The sequence below is a fragment of the Oncorhynchus keta genome, chromosome 3, assembly GCF_023373465.1.
Source record: "Oncorhynchus keta strain PuntledgeMale-10-30-2019 chromosome 3, Oket_V2, whole genome shotgun sequence".
Taxonomy (NCBI): Eukaryota; Metazoa; Chordata; class Actinopteri; order Salmoniformes; family Salmonidae; genus Oncorhynchus; species Oncorhynchus keta.
The window spans coordinates 16697407-16717557 of NC_068423.1; the positions used below are offsets into that span (position 1 = coordinate 16697407).

Genomic DNA, 20151 nt, shown 5'->3' on the forward strand with positions numbered 1-20151 from the left:
GACATAATACCAGTGGACTGTCTTCCACCGTCCTATTCAAGGAGACATAATACCAGTGGACTGTCTTCCACCGTCCTATTCAAGGAAACATAATACCAGTGGACCGTCTTCCACCGTCCTATTCAAGGAGACATAATACCAGTGGACTGTCTTCCACCGTCCTATTCAAGGAGACATAATACCAGTGGACTGTCTTCCACCGTCCTATTCAAGGAGACATAATACCAGTGGACTGTCTTCCACCGTCCTATTCAAGGAGACATAATACCAGTGGACTGTCTTCCACCGTCCTATTCAAGGAGACATAATACCAGTGGACTGTCTTTCCTATTCAAGGAGACATAATACCAGTGGACTGTCTTCCACCGTCCTATTCAAGGAGACATAATACCAGTGGACTGTCTTCCACCGTCCTATTCAAGGAGACATAATACCAGTGGACTGTCTTCCACCGTCCTATTCAAGGAGACATAATACCAGTGGACTGTCTTCCACCGTCCTATTCAAGGAGACATAATACCAGTGGACCGTCTTCTACCGTCCTATTCAAGGAGACATAATACCAGTGGACCGTCTTCCACCGTCCTATTCAAGGAGACATAATACCAGTGGACCGTCTTCCACCGTCCTATTCAAGGAGACATAATACCAGTGGACCGTCTTCCACCGTCCTATTCAAGGAGACATAATACCAGTGGACTGTCTTCCACCGTCCTATTCAAGGAGACATAATACCAGTGGACTGTCTTCCACCGTCCTATTCAAGGAAACATAATACCAGTGGACTGTCTTCAAGGAAACATAATACCGTCCTATTCAAGGAGACATAATACCAGTGGACTGTCTTCCACCGTCCTATTCAAGGAGACATAATACCAGTGGACTGTCTTCCACCGTCCTATTCAAGGAGACATAATACCAGTGGACTGACATCAAGGAGACATAATACCAGTGGACTGTCTTCCACCGTCCTATTCAAGGAGACATAATACCAGTGGACTGTCTTCCACCGTCCTATTCAAGGAGACATAATACCAGTGGACTGTCTTCCACCGTCCTATTCAAGGAGACATAATACCAGTGGACTGTCTTCCACCGTCCTATTCAAGGAGACATAATACCAGTGGACTGTCTTCCACCGTCCTATTCAAGGAGACATAATACCAGTGGACCGTCTTCCACCGTCCTATTCAAGGAGACATAATACCAGTGGACTGTCTTCTACCGTCCTATTCAAGGAGACATAATACCAGTGGACTGTCTTCCACCGTCCTATTCAAGGAGACATAATACCAGTGGAGACATAATACCAGTGGACTGTCTTCCACCGTCCTATTCAAGGAGACATAATACCAGTGGACTGTCTTCCACCGTCCTATTCAAGGAGACATAATACCAGTGGACTGTCTTCCACCGTCCTATTCAAGGAGATTCAAGGAGACATAAGTGGACTGTCTTCCACCGTCCTATTCAAGGAAACATAATACCAGTGGACTGTCTTCCACCGTCCTATTCAAGGAGACATAATACCAGTGGACTGTCTTCCACCGTCCTATTCAAGGAAACATAATACCAGTGGACTGTCTTCTACCGTCCTATTCAAGGAGACATAATACCAGTGGACTGTCTTCCACCGTCCTATTCAAGGAGACATAATACCAGTGGACTGTCTTCCACCGTCCTATTCAAGGAGACATAATACCAGTGGACTGTCTTCTACCGTCCTATTCAAGGAGACATAATACCAGTGGACTGTCTTCCACCGTCCTATTCAAGGAGACATAATACCAGTGGACTGTCTTCCACCGTCCTATTCAAGGAGACATAATACCAGTGGACTGTCTTCCACCGTCCTATTCAAGGAAACATAATACCAGTGGACTGTCTTCCACCGTCCTATTCAAGGAAACATAATACCAGTGGACTGTCTTCCACCGTCCTATTCAAGGAGACATAATACCAGTGGACTGTCTTCCACCGTCCTATTCAAGGAGACATAATACCAGTGGACTGTCTTTCCTATTCAAGGAGACATAATACCAGTGGACTGTCTTCTATTCTATTCAAGGAGACATAATACCAGTGGACTGTCTTCCACCGTCCTATTCAAGGAGACATAATACCAGTGGACCGTCTTCCACCGTCCTATTCAAGGAGACATAATACCAGTGGACTGTCTTCCACCGTCCTATTCAAGGAAACATAATACCAGTGGACTGTCTTCCACCGTCCTATTCAAGGAGACATAATACCAGTGGACTGTCTTCCACCGTCCTATTCAAGGAGACATAATACCAGTGGACTGTCTTCCACCGTCCTATTCAAGGAGACATAATACCAGTGGACCGTCTTCCACCGTCCTATTCAAGGAGACATAATACCAGTGGACTGTCTTCCACCGTCCTATTCAAGGAGACATAATACCAGTGGACTGTCTTCCACCGTCCTATTCAAGGAAACATAATACCAGTGGACTGTCTTCCACCGTCCTATTCAAGGAGACATAATACCAGTGGACTGTCTTCCACCGTCCTATTCAAGGAGACATAATACCAGTGGACTGTCTTCCACCGTCCTATTCAAGGAAACATAATACCAGTGGACTGTCTTCCACCGTCCTATTCAAGGAGACATAATACCAGTGGACTGTCTTCTACCGTCCTATTCAAGGAAACATAATACCAGTGGACTGTCTTCCACCGTCCTATTCAAGGAGACATAATACCAGTGGACTGTCTTCTACCGTCCTATTCAAGGAAACATAATACCAGTGGACTGTCTTCCACCGTCCTATTCAAGGAAACATAATACCAGTGGACTGTCTTCTACCGTCCTATTCAAGGAGACATAATACCAGTGGACCGTCTTCCACCGTCCTATTCAAGGAGACATAATACCAGTGGACTGTCTTCCACCGTCCTATTCAAGGAAACATAATACCAGTGGACTGTCTTCCACCGTCCTATTCAAGGAGACATAATACCAGTGGACTGTCTTCCACCGTCCTATTCAAGGAGACATAATACCAGTGGACCGTCTTCTACCGTCCTATTCAAGGAGACATAATACCAGTGGACCATCTTCCACCGTCCTATTCAAGGAGACATAATACCAGTGGACCGTCTTCTACCGTCCTATTCAAGGAGACATAATACCAGTGGACCATCTTCCACCGTCCTATTCAAAGTCTCAGTTTTGTGATCCTCACAATGATTCACCAAAGTGCACCAACCCACACACTCAAATGCAAATGCACATGTATACACACACTAGACTCAGTCAGGGCTGAGGTAGGTTTTCCTCATACTTGGACAGTCAGGTAATCCTAAAACTACAGTACTGGAATAGATTGATGAGACTATCCAAAAGTGGACCTGGATCATGCAAATACCTAGGTTAAAAATATCCCAGAGTTTTAGAGAGGGGGGTTCCGATTTGGACTCCAGCATCCTGTCATGCAGGAAAGACCCCCACCCATGCCCCAAACTCGACACCCCCGCTCATCGAACAACATGGTTGGGTCGAGCCAGCTCTTAGCGGTCACCGGTGGGTCATCCTACTGCTTCCTTCTATTGAGTGGGGGAGCTACTGTATACTCCTGACTGGGGCCGCTGAGGGACAAAGGGCCTGTTGAACAACAGCACGTCATACAGAAAATGGTCCCTTTCAAACCCACGCGAGGGAGGGAGGGGGGAGGGAATCTATGGAAAAAGGGGACAGGTGAACAGTGAAACAATTACTGACGGGGGGCTCACATCATCGACCTTAGTGAACTAAATAAAATCATTCTAGTTCAATAGCTAAAGGTCAACGGTGTCTTTGCTACAAGCTGCCCCCTACTCCCCCCCCCCCCAGTGCCCCCCCACTTTCCTCCCAATGCTTCCTCCTTCACAGAACCCAGCAGACAGCACACTCCAAGAGGGACAATACATAAACATACTCATATACACAACTAGCAGAACTAGTTTTACAAACACTGAATCAAGTCCAAAGGTTTTAGGACTTACCGAAGCAGAACTCCGCCTTTGGTCGCAGCTTTGTGGCATCACTCACCTAGAGGGGGGAAGAGAGAGAGCGAGAGGGAGAGAGAGCAAGAGAGAGAGAGAGAGAGAGAGAGAGAGAGAGAGAGAGAGAGAGAGAGAGAGAGAGAGAGAGAGAGAGAGAGAGAGAGAGAGAGAGAGAGAGAGAGAGAGAGAGAGAGAGAGAGAGAGAGAGAGAGAGAGAGAGAGAGAGAGAGAGAGAGAGAGAGAGAATGAGACAGATGTTCACACCTAAGACTGTGGTTGGCCATGTCTGTGTCTGTCAGACAGGATTTAATTCAATAACATTATTGGACAACTTGACTGACCTTGGAGATGTAGGTGAGTTTGAGGGAGCCAACATTTTCAGCTCCTTTGGGCAGGTTCTAAACAGAGGATTCAACAGTGATAAAGACATTAAATGATTTTCAAGTCTTGGAGAAGGAGATGGAAACTAAACTGAAATGATTAATTCAGAGCCCAGGGCAGCATCAATAAATGATATCATTTTTTGAGGGCATAACCAAGTCTGTCTTTGTACAGGTATTCCTCACTGAGCTCCCACTCCCCACCAAACAGATTACATGCATTTAATAGACCTGTAAAACATTAAGTCTGATTGTTTCTGTTCACACCAATATCTGGGGGAAGGAAAGACAGACAGACGGACGGACGGACGTCTGGGCAGACGTGTAACTCGACTCGGTTTCCCCAGACGTAGCATCATCTCCCCAGCCGACGACACACACATTTCCTCTTGATGGCCCAGAGTGGTCTGGCCAGACCAGACGGATCAATCCAGTGCAATACTTTATGAGATTAGGTCAGTCCAAACAGAAGCAACTATTAAATTCATCCTACCGCTAATGTTCTTCTCCAGTGCATACTGTAAGTACATAGGGCCGTGTCAGCTGCTGCCCACTCAAGAAATGACATCAGCCTAAATGCATGCGTTGATTAAACACACAGACATGAGAGACTGATGACTTGAGGGAGGTGAGAGCATCATAGCCTAACTCATGATCTCCTCTGTGAAATGTACAGTACCAGTCAAAAGTTTGGACACACCCACTCATTCAATGTTTTTTCTTTATTTTCTACATTGTAGAATTATAGCGAAGACATCAAAACTATGAAATAACACATTTGCAATCATGTAGTAACCCCCCCAAAAGTGTTAAACAAATCAAAATATATTTAATATTTTAGATTCTTGAAAGTAGCCACCTTTTGCCTTGATGACAGCTTTGCACACTCTTGGCATTCTCTCAACCAGCTTCACCTGGAATGCTTTTCCAACAGTCTTGAAGGAGTTCCACATGTGCTGAGCACTTGTTGGCTGCTTTTCCTTCACACTGAGGTTCAACTCATCCCAAACCATCGCAAATAGGTTGAGGCCGGGTGATTGTGGAGGCCAGGTCATCTGATGCAGCACTCCATCATGCTCCGTCTTGGTCAAATAGCCCTTACACAGCCTGGAGGTGTGTTGGGTCATTGTCCTGATGAAAAACAACTGGTAGTCCCACTAAATGCAAACCAGATGGGATGGCGTTTCGCTGCAGAATGCTGTGGTCGCCATGCTGGTTAAATGTGCCTTGAATTCTAAATAAATCACAGACAGTGTCACTAGCAAAGGACCCCCACACCATCACACCTCCTCTGCCATGCTTCACGATGGGAACCACACATGCTGAGATCATCCGTTGACCTACTATGCGTCTCACAAAGACGCAGTGGTTGGAACCAAAAATCTCAAATTTGGACTCATCAGACCAAAGGACAGATTACCACCAGTCTAATGTCCATTGCTCGTGTTTCTTGGCCCAAGCAAGTATCTTCTTCTTATTGGTGTCCTTTAGTAGTGGTTTCTTTGCAGCAAATCAACCATGAAGGTCTAATTCACGCTGTCTCCTCTGAACAGTTGATTGTTGAGATGTGTCTGTTACTTGAACTCTGAGAAGCATTTATTTGGGCTGCAATTTCAGAGGCCAGTAACTCTGATGAACTTATCCTTTGCAGCAGAGGTAACTCTGGGTCTTCCTTTCCTGTGGTGGTCTTCATGAGAGCCAGTTTCATCATAGTACTTGATGGTTTTTGTGACTGCACTTGAAGAAACTTTCAACGTTTTTGAAATTTTCCGGATTGACTGACCTTTATGTCTTAAAGTATTGATGTCTTAAAGTAATTGCTTATTTGAGTTGTTCTTGCCACAATATAGACTTGGTCTTCTACCAAATAGTGCTATCTTCTACATACCACCCCTACCTTGTCACAACACAACTCATTGGCTTAAATGCAATAAGAAGGAAATAAATTCCTCAAATTAACTTTTAACAAGGCACAACTGTTAATTGAAATGGATTCCAGGTGACTACCTCATAAAGCTGGATGAGAGACTGCCAAGAGTGTACAAAGCTGTCATCAAGGCAATGGGTGGCTACTTTGAAGAATCTCAAATATAACATATTTTTTTATTTGTTTAGCACATTTTTAGTTACTACATGATTCCATGTGTTATTTAATAGTTTTGATGTCTTCACTATTATTCTACAATGTAGAAAGTAGTCAAAATAAAGGTGTGCCCAAACTTTTGACTGGTACTGTATGTAGTCAATAACTACACTATGTATGTTCTGCATATTTGTGCGTGTGCTTCTGTCAGCTTCTGTGTGTGTGTGTGCGTGTGTGTGTGTGTGTGTGTTTACCACCCTGCTGTCCTACCTGTGGGTTGTCCATGTACCACACCAGGCTACCCTCCTTGGTGTCCAGGATAAAGTAGCGTCTGAGGAACTTGCCACTGTTCTCATTCTCCTCAATGTCCAGGAAGCCACAGATCCGGTTCTGCCGATCCACGTAAGGCATCTCCCCACCTCAGCCTGCTCATTCCACTGTATACTGAGGAGATAAGGAGAGGAGGAGAGAGAGAGATAAATAGATGAGAGAAAGAGAAGTGGACGTGGAGAAAGAGAGAGAGATGAGACGATAAGTGTAAGAGGAGTGGGGGTGATAGAGAGAGAGGGGGTGGGGGGTGGAAGAAAGATAGACAAGAGCCAAAGAGAGACAAGAGAGCGAGCAGGAGTGAGAGTCTGTCTCTCAGCTAAGCAGCCAAAGAAGAGATGAGTGAGTCGTCTACAGTTTTTGTCAGGGGTACACGATTACTACGCCGTCCTACAACGCCATTCTACTACACCATCCTACAACATCATTCTACTACATCATCCTACTACATCATTCTACAACCGCCTTCTACAACACCATCCTACTACATCATTATACAACCGCCTTCTACAACACCATCCTACTACATCATTTCTACAACACCACCCTACTACATCATTCTACTACATCATCCTACTACATCATTCTACTACATCATTCTACTACATCATCCTACTACATCATTCTACTACATCATCCTACTACATCATTCTACTACATCATTCTACTACATCATTCTACAACCGCCTTCTACAAGACCATCCTACTAAATCATTCTACAACCGCCTTCTACAACACCATCCTACTACATCATTCTACAACCGCCTTCTACAACACCATCCTACTACATCATTCTACTACATCATTCTACTACATCATTCTACAACCGCCTTCTACAACACCATCCTACGACATCATTCTACTACATCATTCTACAACCGCCTTCTACAACACCATCCTACTACATCATTCTACTACATCATCCTACTACATCATTCTACTACATCATCCTACTACATCCTCCTACAAGACCATCCTACTACATCATTCTACAACCGCCTTCTACAACACCATCCTACTACATCATTCTACAACATCATCCTACTACATCATCTACTACAACCGCCTTCTACTACTACATCATCCTACTACATCATTCTACAACCGCCTTCTACAACACCATCCTACTACATCATTCACCGCCTTCTACTACATCATCCTACTACATCATTCTACAACCGCCTTCTACAACACCATCCTACTACATCATTCTACCGCCTTCTACAACACCATCCTCATCATTCTACAACCGCCTTCTACAACTCCATCCTACTACATCATTCTACTACATCATTCTACAACCGCCTTCTACAACACCATCCTACTACATCATTCTACTACATCATCCTACTACATCATTCTACTACATCATCCTACAAGACCATCCTACTACATCATTCTACAACCGCCTTCTACAACACCATCCTACTACATCATTCTACAACCGCCTTCTACAACACCATCCTACTACATCATTCTACTACATCATTCTACAACACCATCCTACTACATCATTCTACAACCGCCTTCTACAACACCATCCTACTACATCATTCTACTACATCATCCTACTACATCATTCTACAACCGCCTTCTACAACACCATCCTACTACATCATTCTACAACCGCCTTCTACTACATCATCCTACTACATCATTCTACTACATCATTCTACAACCGCCTTCTACAACACCATCCTACTACATCATTCTACAACCGCCTTCTACAACACCATCCTACTACATCATTCTACTACATCATCCTACTACATCATTCTACAACCGCCTTCTACAACACCATCCTACTACATCATTCTACAACCGCCTTCTACAACACCATCCTACTACATCATTCTACAACCGCCTTCTACAACACCATCCTACTACATCATTCTACAACCGCCTTCTACTACATCATTCCTACTCTTTATGGGACATGCACAGTCAACATTCCCTCCCTCCTTCACTTCCATCAGACTCTACCTCCCTCCATCACTCCACCCCACTGATGAGTTCAACAAAGGCTAAGCCCAACTATCTTCATAATTTCCTCTCTGGAAAAAGTTGCTTCTGTCCATAAAGTATAGAGGAAGTGCAGGAAAAACAGGTCATCTAAATGTTAATGTGGTAACATTCAGTGACCTTCTCCACTTTCCCCCTTAGGTTAGTCGAACGAACTACGGCCCAACTTCTCCCGGCACAGTCCTTGTACTTGTCTCACTGTGTAAAGATTTAAGAAATGCATCTGCTGATGATCTTGATGATATGTTGGCGATTAGATTCCTCAAAAATGCATTGGTTTTAAAATGACACTGTGAATACCAGAGGCTGTCCAAACCAGGGTCGTGTTCATTAGGTACCAAATGGAAGAAAACAGACCAAACTGGGAGGGACTACCTGGAACTGTCCAATAAGACATGCTCATTTTAGTTGCAAAACGTTTTAACATTTTATGTGGCCAAGAACATGACCATGGTGCTGTAGTGAGGCCATTCAGGTGGGGTAGCCTTTATGGCAGGGATAAAGGGTACACTGGCAGGGTACACTGAAAATTGACTGCAAGAATCCCAATTACAACGGAAACAAAAACAGAATGCCTCTCTATTTATGCGTGGGAATACTTGGGAACAGAATTCCTTTCACTTCAGATCTCCTTTCACAGCTAATTTCCTGGTGATTTTACAGTGTTGTATGTACAACAACGAAAATGATTAAAACTATTTAAAAAATCCTATATGGTGTCCCTGTGGTGTTGTGTACCAATGTGGCCCTGTATAGCCAAACCATCCAAAGCCTTTAGACATCAAAGGGCCCAGGCCCCTGAGTCCCCAGCTCCTGTTTGTGGTGTTGAGAGGTTAATGGTACTCAAAGCTAGTCCCAGCCACCCAGCCACCCACTCACACACACACAACGTTGGCACACAGACCACCGGTCCACATTTCCTGCCGCCTTGGTCCGTCCAGGGGGAGGAAGTGTGAGCATGGCTAAGGCCTGGGCCTATATACAAACAAGCCACTCCATGGGATCACTCCAAGGCCAGTTTCCCATGTCGCCCCCCCACATTGGAGGAGAGTTTGGTGTTCAGAGGTTCTGCTAGGTAATGACGTGACCTCTGGTCCAGGGGGAATAACTAACATGCAGCGTTAAGGTTGAGGTTTCAGGCTGATGGACAGGAACAGTATAGTGCTGGTAAGTTAACACACTGGGATTAACAAATTAATCCTGGTCAGGCACTCTGGAGATGCCACACACACACGCACACACACACACACACACACACACACACACACACACACACACACACACACACACACACACACACACACACACACACACACACACACACACACACACACACACACACACACACACACACACACACACACACACCACCATCCTACTACAGCATCATACTACAGTATCTTATTACATTATTCTACAACACCATTCACAAATCATTTCTTCAGCATTGAAGGTTCCCAAGAACAGTGGCCTCCATCATTCTTCAATGGAAGAATTTTGGAAACACCAAGACCCTACCTAGAGCTGGCCACACGGCCAAACTGAGCAATCGGGGGAGAAGGGCCTTGGTCAGGGAGGTGACCAAGAACCAGATGGTAACTCTGACAGAGCTCCAGAGTTCCTCTGTGGAGATGGGAGAAACTTCCAGGACAACCATCTCCGCAGCACTCCACCAATCAGACCTTTATGGTAGAGTGGCCTGACAGAAGCCACTCCTCAGTCTCTCAGACCATGAGAAACAAGATTCTCTGGTCTGATGAAACCAAGATTGAACTCATTGGCTTGAATGCCAAGTGTCATGCCTGGAGGAAACCTGGCACCATCACTACAGTGAAGCATGGTGGTGGCAGCATCATGCTGTGGGGATGTTTTTCAGAGGCAGAGACTGGGAGACTAGTCAGGATCGAGGGAAAGATGAACGGAGCAAAGTACATAGCAAAGGTCCTGCTCCAGAGCGCTCAGGACCGCCGACTGAGGTGAAAGTTCACCTTCCAACAGGAGAAACGACCCTAAGCACACAGCCAAGAAAACGCAGGAGTGGCCTATCTAAATGTCCTTGAGTGGCCCAGCCAGAGCCAGGACTTGAACCCAATCGAACATCTCTGGAGAGACCTATAAATAGAGGTGCAGCTACACTCCCCATCCAACCTGACAGAGCTTGAGAGAAGAACGGGAGAGCAAATACAGGTGTAGCAAGCTTGTAGAATCATACCCAAGAAGACTCAAGGCTGTAATTGTTGCCAAAGGTGCTTCAACAAAGTACTAAGTAAAGGGTCTGAATACTTATGTAAATGTGATATTTAAAAAAAACTGTTTTTGTTTGTCATTATGGGCTATTGTGTGTAGATTAATGAGGGGGAAAAAATATTTTATCCATTTTAGAATAAGGCTGTAACGTAACAAAATGTGGAAAAAGTCAAGGGGTCTGAATACTTTCCGAATGCACTGTAAGTAAAAAAAAGAAATTGTGTTATCTGTACTTTACTTTTTATATTTTTGACAACTTTTACTTCACTACATTCCAAAAGAAAATAAATGTACTTTTTACTCCACACATTTTCCCTGACACCCAAAAGTACATTTTGAATGCTGAGCAGGACAGGAAAATGGTCAAATTAACACACTTATCGAGAGAACAACTCTCAGTGGTCATCCCTACTGCCTCTGATCTGGCGGACTCACTAAACACAACTTATTTGTTTGTAAAGGATGTCTAAGTGTTGGAGTGTGCACCTGGCTATCCGTAAATAACAAAACAGGAAAATAGTGCTGTCTGGTTTGCTTAAAGGAATTTGAAATGATTTATGCTTTTACTTTCAGTTTTGATACTTAAGTATATTTCATCAATTACATTTACTGTTGATACCTAAGTATATTTCAAACCAAATACTCTTAGACTTTTACTCAAATAGTATTTTACTGGGTAACTGTAACGGTCGTCGGTGGAAGAAGGTGAGGACCAATGCGCAGCATGGTAAGTGTCCATCTTTTTAATAAAGTAAAAGAACATTGAACAAAAACAACAAAGTGAACGAACGCAACCGAAACAGTTCTGTCTGGTGAATACACAAACACTCAACAGAAAACACAACTCAAAGGTGAAACCAGGCTACCTAAGTATGGTTCTCAATCAGGGACAACGATTGACAGCTGCCTATGATTTAGAACCATACTTGGCCAAACACAGAAATCCCAAATTATAGAAAAAAGAACATAGACTGCCCACCCCAACTCACGCCCTGACCATACTAAAACAAAGACAAAACAAAGGATCTAAGGTCAGAACGTGACAGTAACATTCACTTTAACTTGAGTAATTTTCTAAGTTATCTTTCATTTTCTAAGTTATACTTAATTTTAAGTATGACAATTGGGTACTTTTTCCACCACTGGGTGAAGTTAATGAAGAAAAAGAGGAAGAAAGAGTCTGCAGTGAGGATACAAACAATGCAGCTCAGTGTGTGTGTGTGTGTGTGTGTGTGTGTGTGTGTGTGTGTGTGTGTGTGTGTGTGTGTGTGTGTGTGTGTGTGTGTGTGTGTGTGTTTGTGTGTGTGTGTGTGAGATGAGGAAGCAGAGGCACGTGTAGTAAGAGGTAAGAGAAAGAGAAGGGCAATTCCACTTTAAAATGCATTCCAAACAAAAGCTATTGATTTCAAAGTTTAACAACCATACAACTCTATGCACAAGGACTATTTTGAACAATATGCACAGAACATTTCATAAAAACACATTGACTGGAAGAACTGTGCAGATAAAAAGTTTGGTAAGAGAACTATGGTAAAATCTCCCTCAGTTTCTTATGCGACCACATTTTCCAAAAACTTAAATATCAAATCAAATCAAATTGTATTTGTCACATACACATGGTTAGCAGGTATTAATGTGAGTGTAGCTAAATGCTTGTGCTTCTAGTTCCGACAGCACAGTAATATCTAACAAGTAATCTAACAAATTCACAACAACTACCTTATACAACTACCTTAAAGGGATGAAATAAGAATATGTACATATAAATATATGAATGAACGATGGTCGTACGGCATAGGCAAGATGCAACAGAAGGTATGAAAGACAGTATACACACATATGAGATGAGTAATGTAGGATATGTAAACATTATTAAAGTGGCATTATTTAAAGTAATTATCGATACCTTTATTAAATCAATTTATTAAAGTGGCCAGTGATTTGGGTCTCTATGTTGGCAGCAGCCTCTCTATGTTAGTGATGGCTGTTTTAACAGTCTGATGGTCTTTAGATAGAAGCTGTTTTTCAGTCTCTCGGTCCCAGCTTTGATGCACCTATACTGACCTTGCCTTCTGGATGATAGCGAGGTGAACAGGCAGTGGCTCGGGTGGTTGTTGTCCTTGATGATCTTTTTGGCCTTCCTGTGACATCGGGTGCAGTAGGGCAGGTAGTTTGCCCCCGGTGATGCATTGTGCAGACCGCACTACCCTCTGGAGAGCCTTGCGGTTGTGGGCGGTGCAGTTGCTGTACCAGGCGGCAATACAGCCCAACAGGATGCTCTCGATTGTGCATCTGTAAAAGTTTGTGAGGGTTTTAGGTGACAAACCAAATTTCTTCAGCCTCCTGAGGTTGAAGAGGTGAAGTTGAGCCTTCTTCACCAAGCTTCATCAGTTTGTCCGTGATGTGTACGCCTAGGAACTTAAAATTTCTTCTCCACTGCTGTCTCATTGATGTGGATGGGGGGTGCTCCCTCTGCTGTTTCCTGAAGTCCACGATCATCTCCTTTGTTTGGTTGATGTTGAGTGAGAGGTTGTTTTCCTGATACCACTCTCCGAGTGCCCTCACCTCCTCCCTGTAGGCTGTCTCGTTGTTGTTGGTAATCAAGCCCACTACTGTTGTGTCGTCTGCAAACATGATGATTGAGTTGGAGGCATGCATGACCACGCAGTCATGGGTGAACAGGGAGTACAGGAGGGGGCTGGGCATGCACCCTTGTGGGGCCCCAGTGTTGAGGATCAGTGAAGTGGAGATGTTGTTTCCTAGAAAGTCCAGGACCCAACTGCACAGGGCGGGGTTGAGAACCAGGATCTCGAAATTAATGATGAGCTTGGAGGGCTCTATGGTGTTGAATGCTGAGCTGTAGTCAATGAACAGCATACTTACATAGGTATTCTTCTTGTCCAGATGGGATAGGGCAGTGAGCAGTGTGATGGCGATTGCATCGTCTGTGGACCTGTTGGGGCGGTATGCAAACTGAAGTGGGTCTAGGGTGGCAGGTAAGGTGGAGGTGATATGATCCTTGACTCGTCTCTCAAAGTACTTCATGATGACAGAAGTTCAGTTATCGTTGCCTTGGGTACAGGAACAATGGTGGCCATCTTGAAGCATGTGGGGACAGCAGACTGGGATAGGGAGTGATTGAATATGTCCGTAAACACACCAGCCAGCTGGTCTGCGCATGCTCTGAGAACACGGCAAGGGATGCTGTCTGGGCCAGCAGCCTTGCGAGGGTTAACGCGTTTAAATGGCTTGCCCACGTCAGCCACAGAGAAGGAGAGGGGGGGCCCGCAGTCCTTGATAGCGGGTCGTGTCAGATGCACTGTATTATCCTCAAAGCGGGCAAAGAATGTGTTTAGCTTGTCTAGAAGCAAGATATTGGTGTCCTTGACGTGGCTGGTTTTCTTTTTGTAGTCCGTAATTGCCTGTAGACCCTGCCACATAGGTCTCATGTCTGGGCCATTGAATTGCGTCTCCATTTTGTCCCTATACCGACATTTTGCTTGTTTGATTGCCTTGCGGAGGGATACACGGTTTATATTCTGCCATATTCCCGAACTCTTTCCATGGTTAAATGCGGTGGTTTGCGCTTTCAGTTTTCCGCGAATGCCGCCGTCTATCCACGATTTCTGGTTGGGGTAGGTTTTAATAGTCACAGTGGGTACAACATCTCAAATGCACTTCCTAATAAACTCACTCACAGAGTCAGTGTATAAATCAATGTTATTGTCTGAGGCTTCCTGGCACATTTTCCAGTCCACGTGATCAAAACAATCTTGAAGCGTGGATTCCGATTGGTCAGACCAGCGTTGAATGGTTCTAGTCACGGGTACATCCTGTTTGAGTTTCTGCCTACAGGACAGTACGAGCAAGATGGAGTCATGGTCGGATTTGCCGAAGGGAGGGCGGGGGCGGTCCTTGTATGCATTGTGGAAGTTAGAGTGGAAGTAGTCCATTGTTTTGCTCGAGCGGGTACAACAGTCAATGTGCTGGTAGAATTAGGTAGCCTTGTTCTCAAAATAGCTTTGCTAAAATCCCCAGCTACAACAAATGCACCCAGTTTACATAGAGTCCAGGGAAGTTCTACACGGCTATACACGGCTGTGAGTATAATTGAAGAGAATTCTCTTGGGAGATAATGTGGACGGCATGTATTTGTAAGGAATTCTAGGTCATGTGAACAAAAGGACTTGAGTTCCTGTGTGTTGTTATTGTTACACCATGAGTCGTTAATCATGAGGCACACACCCCTCGTTTCTGTCGGCGCGACGCATGAAGAGCCCCGGTGACTGTACCGACTCTGACAACATATCCCGGGTGAGCCATGTTTCCGTGAAATAGAGAATGTTACAATCTCTGATGTCTCTCTGGAAGGCAACTCGTGCCCTAATTTCGTCCACCTTGTTGTCTTGAGACTGGACATTGGCGACTAATATGCTCGGAAGCGGTGGGTGCTGTGCTCGCCTTCTCAGTCTGACCAGGAGGCCGCTCGATCTGCTTCTCCTGTGGTGACAACGTTGTTTTTGGTCGGCCTCTGAGATTAGATCCCATGTCCAGGGTGGAGGTCCGAACAAAGGATCCGCTTCGGGAAAGTCGTATTCCTGGTCGTAATGTTGGTAAATTGACGTTGCTCTATATCCAATAGTTCTTCCCGGCTGTATGTAATAACACTTAAGATTTTCTGGGCTAACAATGTAAGAAATAATACATAAACAAACAAAATTACTGCATAGTTTCCTCGGGACTTGAAGCGAGGTGACCATTTCTGTCGGCACCATCTGGCCATATCTGCTCCGAATTAAGATTCAAAGATTTCTGTAGAAGGAATGGGGTGTCAGCTATGACATGACACCTTGAGCTTAAAAAAATATATTTTGGTTATTGAACTACAGTAAGTGGAATGGATTTACACCCAGTAACTGAATTACCGAAAAGGAATTACATCATAGGTCGCTGATCTGTATAATTGTGGATATGAATGTCATTCTCTTCATGGTGATGTATCTGAATAGGTCCACAAAGGTAAAAATATGCAATATCTTCCTTTGCATATTTGGGTATTATTCTAATGAGCTCCGCCCCTAAACAAGACCCCTAAAGACCCCTAAACAAGGCCCCTAAACAAGACCGAATTTGGAAATCTGAATCAGTCCTAGACATCTATGTTTCACACGTTTGGACAGTACAGTAGAGTAGAGTAGAGTAAAGTATCGTTCAGTACAAAACAATACAGTAGAGTACAGTACAATACAGTACATGATCTGTACTCTACTCTAGTGTGCTGTGCTGTACTTTAATGTCTAAACTGGTGAAACATAGACATCTATGATTGGTTCAGATTTGGTTCCGGTCACCAGTCATGGACGTCTTCATTCACACCAAATCAAGGCCGGAACGGACCAAAAATCAACATGGGTGAACATGGAAATCTAAGCCGATCCGACCCAAAAAAATATCTGACGACGTTGAAATCAAAGCCAAGGCAAACTGACCAAATGTAAACTATTTTTCTATGTCCATGGACGTCCGGTGTTGGTCGGTGCTCAGTGGTCGCAAATGCAGTCGCAAATGCAGTAAATGGAAAGAGAGGAGGCTCATGGGTCGGTGTCAGTACGAGTCTGGAGAGGTAACATTAAATGGAGAGAGAGAGAGAGAGAGGCAGAGTGAGAGGAAGGGGTTGTTCATACGGTTTTCCCAGTTTTGCTTTGACCGACAGATGACAGATAGAGAAAGAAAACAGTTATGAGCTGAACATAACAGTATGCCAGTGGAAGAGAGGACAGCAGGTACCCAACTGTAGTTTGTGACTACAACAATTTAGCCAATTCAATTGCAGTAATTCCATTACAGATTTTCCTGAAATTCTGTTACCAATTACGAGTTTTAATCACTTAAAGCTGCAATATGTGACTTTTTGGGCGACCCAACCAAATGTACATTGAAATGTGAGTTATAGATCCGTCATTTCATTGAAAGCAAGTCTAAGAAGTGGTAGGTCTGTTCTATGTGCTCTATTTTATGCTTCCCATGCTTAAGTTTAGTTTTTGCGTCTTTTACTTTTGGTTTTGTACACCAGCATCAAGCAGCTGAAAATACAATATTTTTGGTTATGTAAAATATATTTCACAGCGGTTTAGATGGTACAATGATTCTCTACACTATAGCTGCTTGTTTAGTCACAAACTGAAATTAGGCAAACTATTAGAATTAGCGCTTTCTGCATAGTGCATCTTTACTAATTAATAAAATTAAATGTAAAAACACTAACTAATTGGTAGGTCTACATTTACTTGTTACTGGGACTTTCATTATCCTCTCTCCTCAGCTTAAAGATATGAGGAAGTTTCTAATGGAATTACAAGGTATAAGGCAATGCTTATATTTTATATTATACATGTCAGTACATACATAGAACAAGTAGGTCACATGGGGGAGAGGCGTTGTGCCGTGAGGTGATGCTTATTTGTTTTTTGCAACCAGGTTTGCTGTTCACTTGTGCAATATGAGATGAAAGGGAGATCCATGGCTCTTTATAATATTGTACGTTTCCTTGAATTTGTTCTAGACCCGGGGACCGTAAAAAAAAGACCCCTGGTGGCATGTCTGGTAGGGGAAGTGTGTGTGTCAGTGATGTGTGTAAGTTGACTATGCAAACTATTTGGAATTTCCAACACATTCATGTTTCTAATACAAACAAGAAGCGATGCAGGCTTCCCTCAACTCTTAGCCAAGAGAGACTGGCATGCATACTATTGATATTCACCCTTTGAATACAATGAAGAGTAAGACGTGCCTCTTTGTTCTGGGCCTACTGCATCTTTAAGGATCCGCCCTTTTCTTTCAATTTTCGCCTAAAACGTCATACCCAAATCTAACTGCCTGTAGCCTCAGGCCCTGAAGCAAGGATATACATATTCTTGGTACGATTTGAAAGGAAACACTTTGAAGTTTGTGTAAACGTGAAAGGAATGTAGTAGAATGTAACACAATAGATCTGGTTAAAGATAATACAAAGAAGAAAAAAAACTGCAAGAGAAAGGCCATAATGTATTATTCCAACCCATATTCCAAAACACTTCTCCAAAACAAAATAATAAGTGTTGATATTAGATAGCAGGGTTCTTTACTTCCACATTATTGTGTTTTGATGTACTTCTAATACTGTTTATGACTTTTTGTGATCAATGTTTTCTAAGACCCCTGTAAAAGAGTGAATTTCCACTCCGTCTGATGACAGAGATTAGTGTAGGAGCAATAAGACCATAATATAATATTCAATCGGACTCCATTATCATGTGAATGCTACAGGCCCATAAGCGAATCCGAAGGTTCTAGTCAAAGTAGTGAGCGTTGCGTCACCACTCGGAATATTATAAGTTACGTGTCCAAGATAACCCTAATATTAACAGGCTGAGAGACAAAGAGCTAATATCTTGCGATCAATGTCCCAGCATTAAATGATTGAGTTAACCTCAGCTCAGAGCTGCACAGTTAGAGGCCGAGCATATATGCTATGTGTAGTCTTTTACCATTACATCATACATGTAATGGTCCTTCTGTGGCTCAGTTGGTAGAGCATGGCGCTTGTAACGCCAGGGTAGTGGGTTCGATCCCCGGGACCACCCATACGTAGAATGTATGCACACATGACTGTAAGTCGCTTTGGATAAAAGCGTCAGCTAAATGGCATATATTATTATTATTATTATATTACATAAAATAATAATTCAAGGAATATTACTCAGAAATATGAGGACAACCATTCGTATCCATTTAAAAGTAATCCGATTTATTACAGTTATGCAATAAGAATACAATGGCATAACAGACGTCTTCAATGTCAAAAGAATACACAATATTCTAAATATTCTTTAGTCATTTAGCAGACACTGGAGATTGGTTTAGAATGACTCCATGAACAAAGTTTCCACCAATCTTTTATTTTCCCCAGAGCGCCAAATCTCAGTATCTCCCATTGTCTAAATAACATCACTATGCTAGGCCAAAACAATAAGCAGAACTCTTATCTGAATGATAGGGGCGCACATCTCTGTCACTCCCCCATTGAACTGACTGCCATTCAATGGTGTGAAGTACTTAAGTAAAAATACTTTCAAGTACTACTTTAGACATTTTTTTTGTGGTATCTACTAGAGGTCGACCGATTATGATTTTTCAACACCGATACCGATTATTGGGGGTCAAAAAAGCAGATGCCGATTAATCGGCCGATTTTTCATAAAAATGTTTTGTTTGTAATAATGACAATTACAACAATATTGAATTAACACTTATTTTAACTTAACATAAAACATCAATAAAATCAATTTAGCCTCAAATAAATAATGAAACATGTTCAATTTGGTTTAAATAATGCAAAAACAAAGTGTTGGAGAAGAAAGTAATATGTGCCATGTAAAAATGTGTGCCATGTAAAATATGTGCCATGTAAAAAAGCTGATGTCTAAGTTCCTTGCTCAGAACATGAGAACATATGAAAGTTGGTGACAGAGATGGCCGCCTCGCTTCGCGTTCCTAGGAAACTATGCAGTTTTTTGTTTTTTTACGTGTTATTTCTTACATTAGTACCCCAGGTCATCTTAGGTTTCATTACATACAGTCGAGAAGAACTACTGAATATAAGATCAGCGTCAGCGTCAACTCACCATCAGTACGACCAAGAATATGTTTTTCGCGACGCGGATCCTGTGTTCTGCCTTACAAACAGGACAACGGAAGGGATCCCTTGCAGCGACCCAAAAAACGACTCCGAAGAAGAGGGAAACGAGGCGGTCTTCTGGTCAGACTCCGGAGGAGACAGGCACACTCCCTAGCATTCTTCTTGCCAATGTCCAGTCTCTTGACAACAAGGTTGATGAAATCCGAGCAAGGGTAGCATTCCAGAGGGACATCAGAGACTGTAATATTCTTTGCTTCACGGAAACATGGCTCACTGGAGAGACGCTTTCCGAGGCGGTGCAGCCAACGGGTTTCTCCACGCATCGCGCCGACAGAAACAAACATCTTTCTGGTAAGAAGAGGGGCGGGGGCGTATGCCTTATGGTTAATGAGACATGGTGTGATGAAA

General features: G+C 43.4%; 1 protein-coding gene across 3 annotated transcripts in view; it reads right to left on the minus strand.

Annotated features, from left to right (window-relative positions):
- LOC118367947 (pleckstrin homology domain-containing family A member 1-like) overlaps positions 1-20151 on the minus strand; it is a 44623-nt gene that overhangs the window by 14713 nt on the left and 9759 nt on the right. For all 3 annotated transcript variants that reach the window (XM_052491308.1, XM_052491309.1, XM_052491311.1), the window contains exons 2-4: positions 6741-6914; positions 4349-4405; positions 4008-4053 (exon numbers count right to left, since the gene is read on the minus strand). In XM_052491308.1, coding sequence (XP_052347268.1) covers positions 4008-4053; positions 4349-4405; positions 6741-6881 — 244 coding nt within the window. In that variant the 5' untranslated portion in view covers positions 6882-6914. The remainder of the gene's footprint in view (positions 1-4007; positions 4054-4348; positions 4406-6740; positions 6915-20151) is intronic.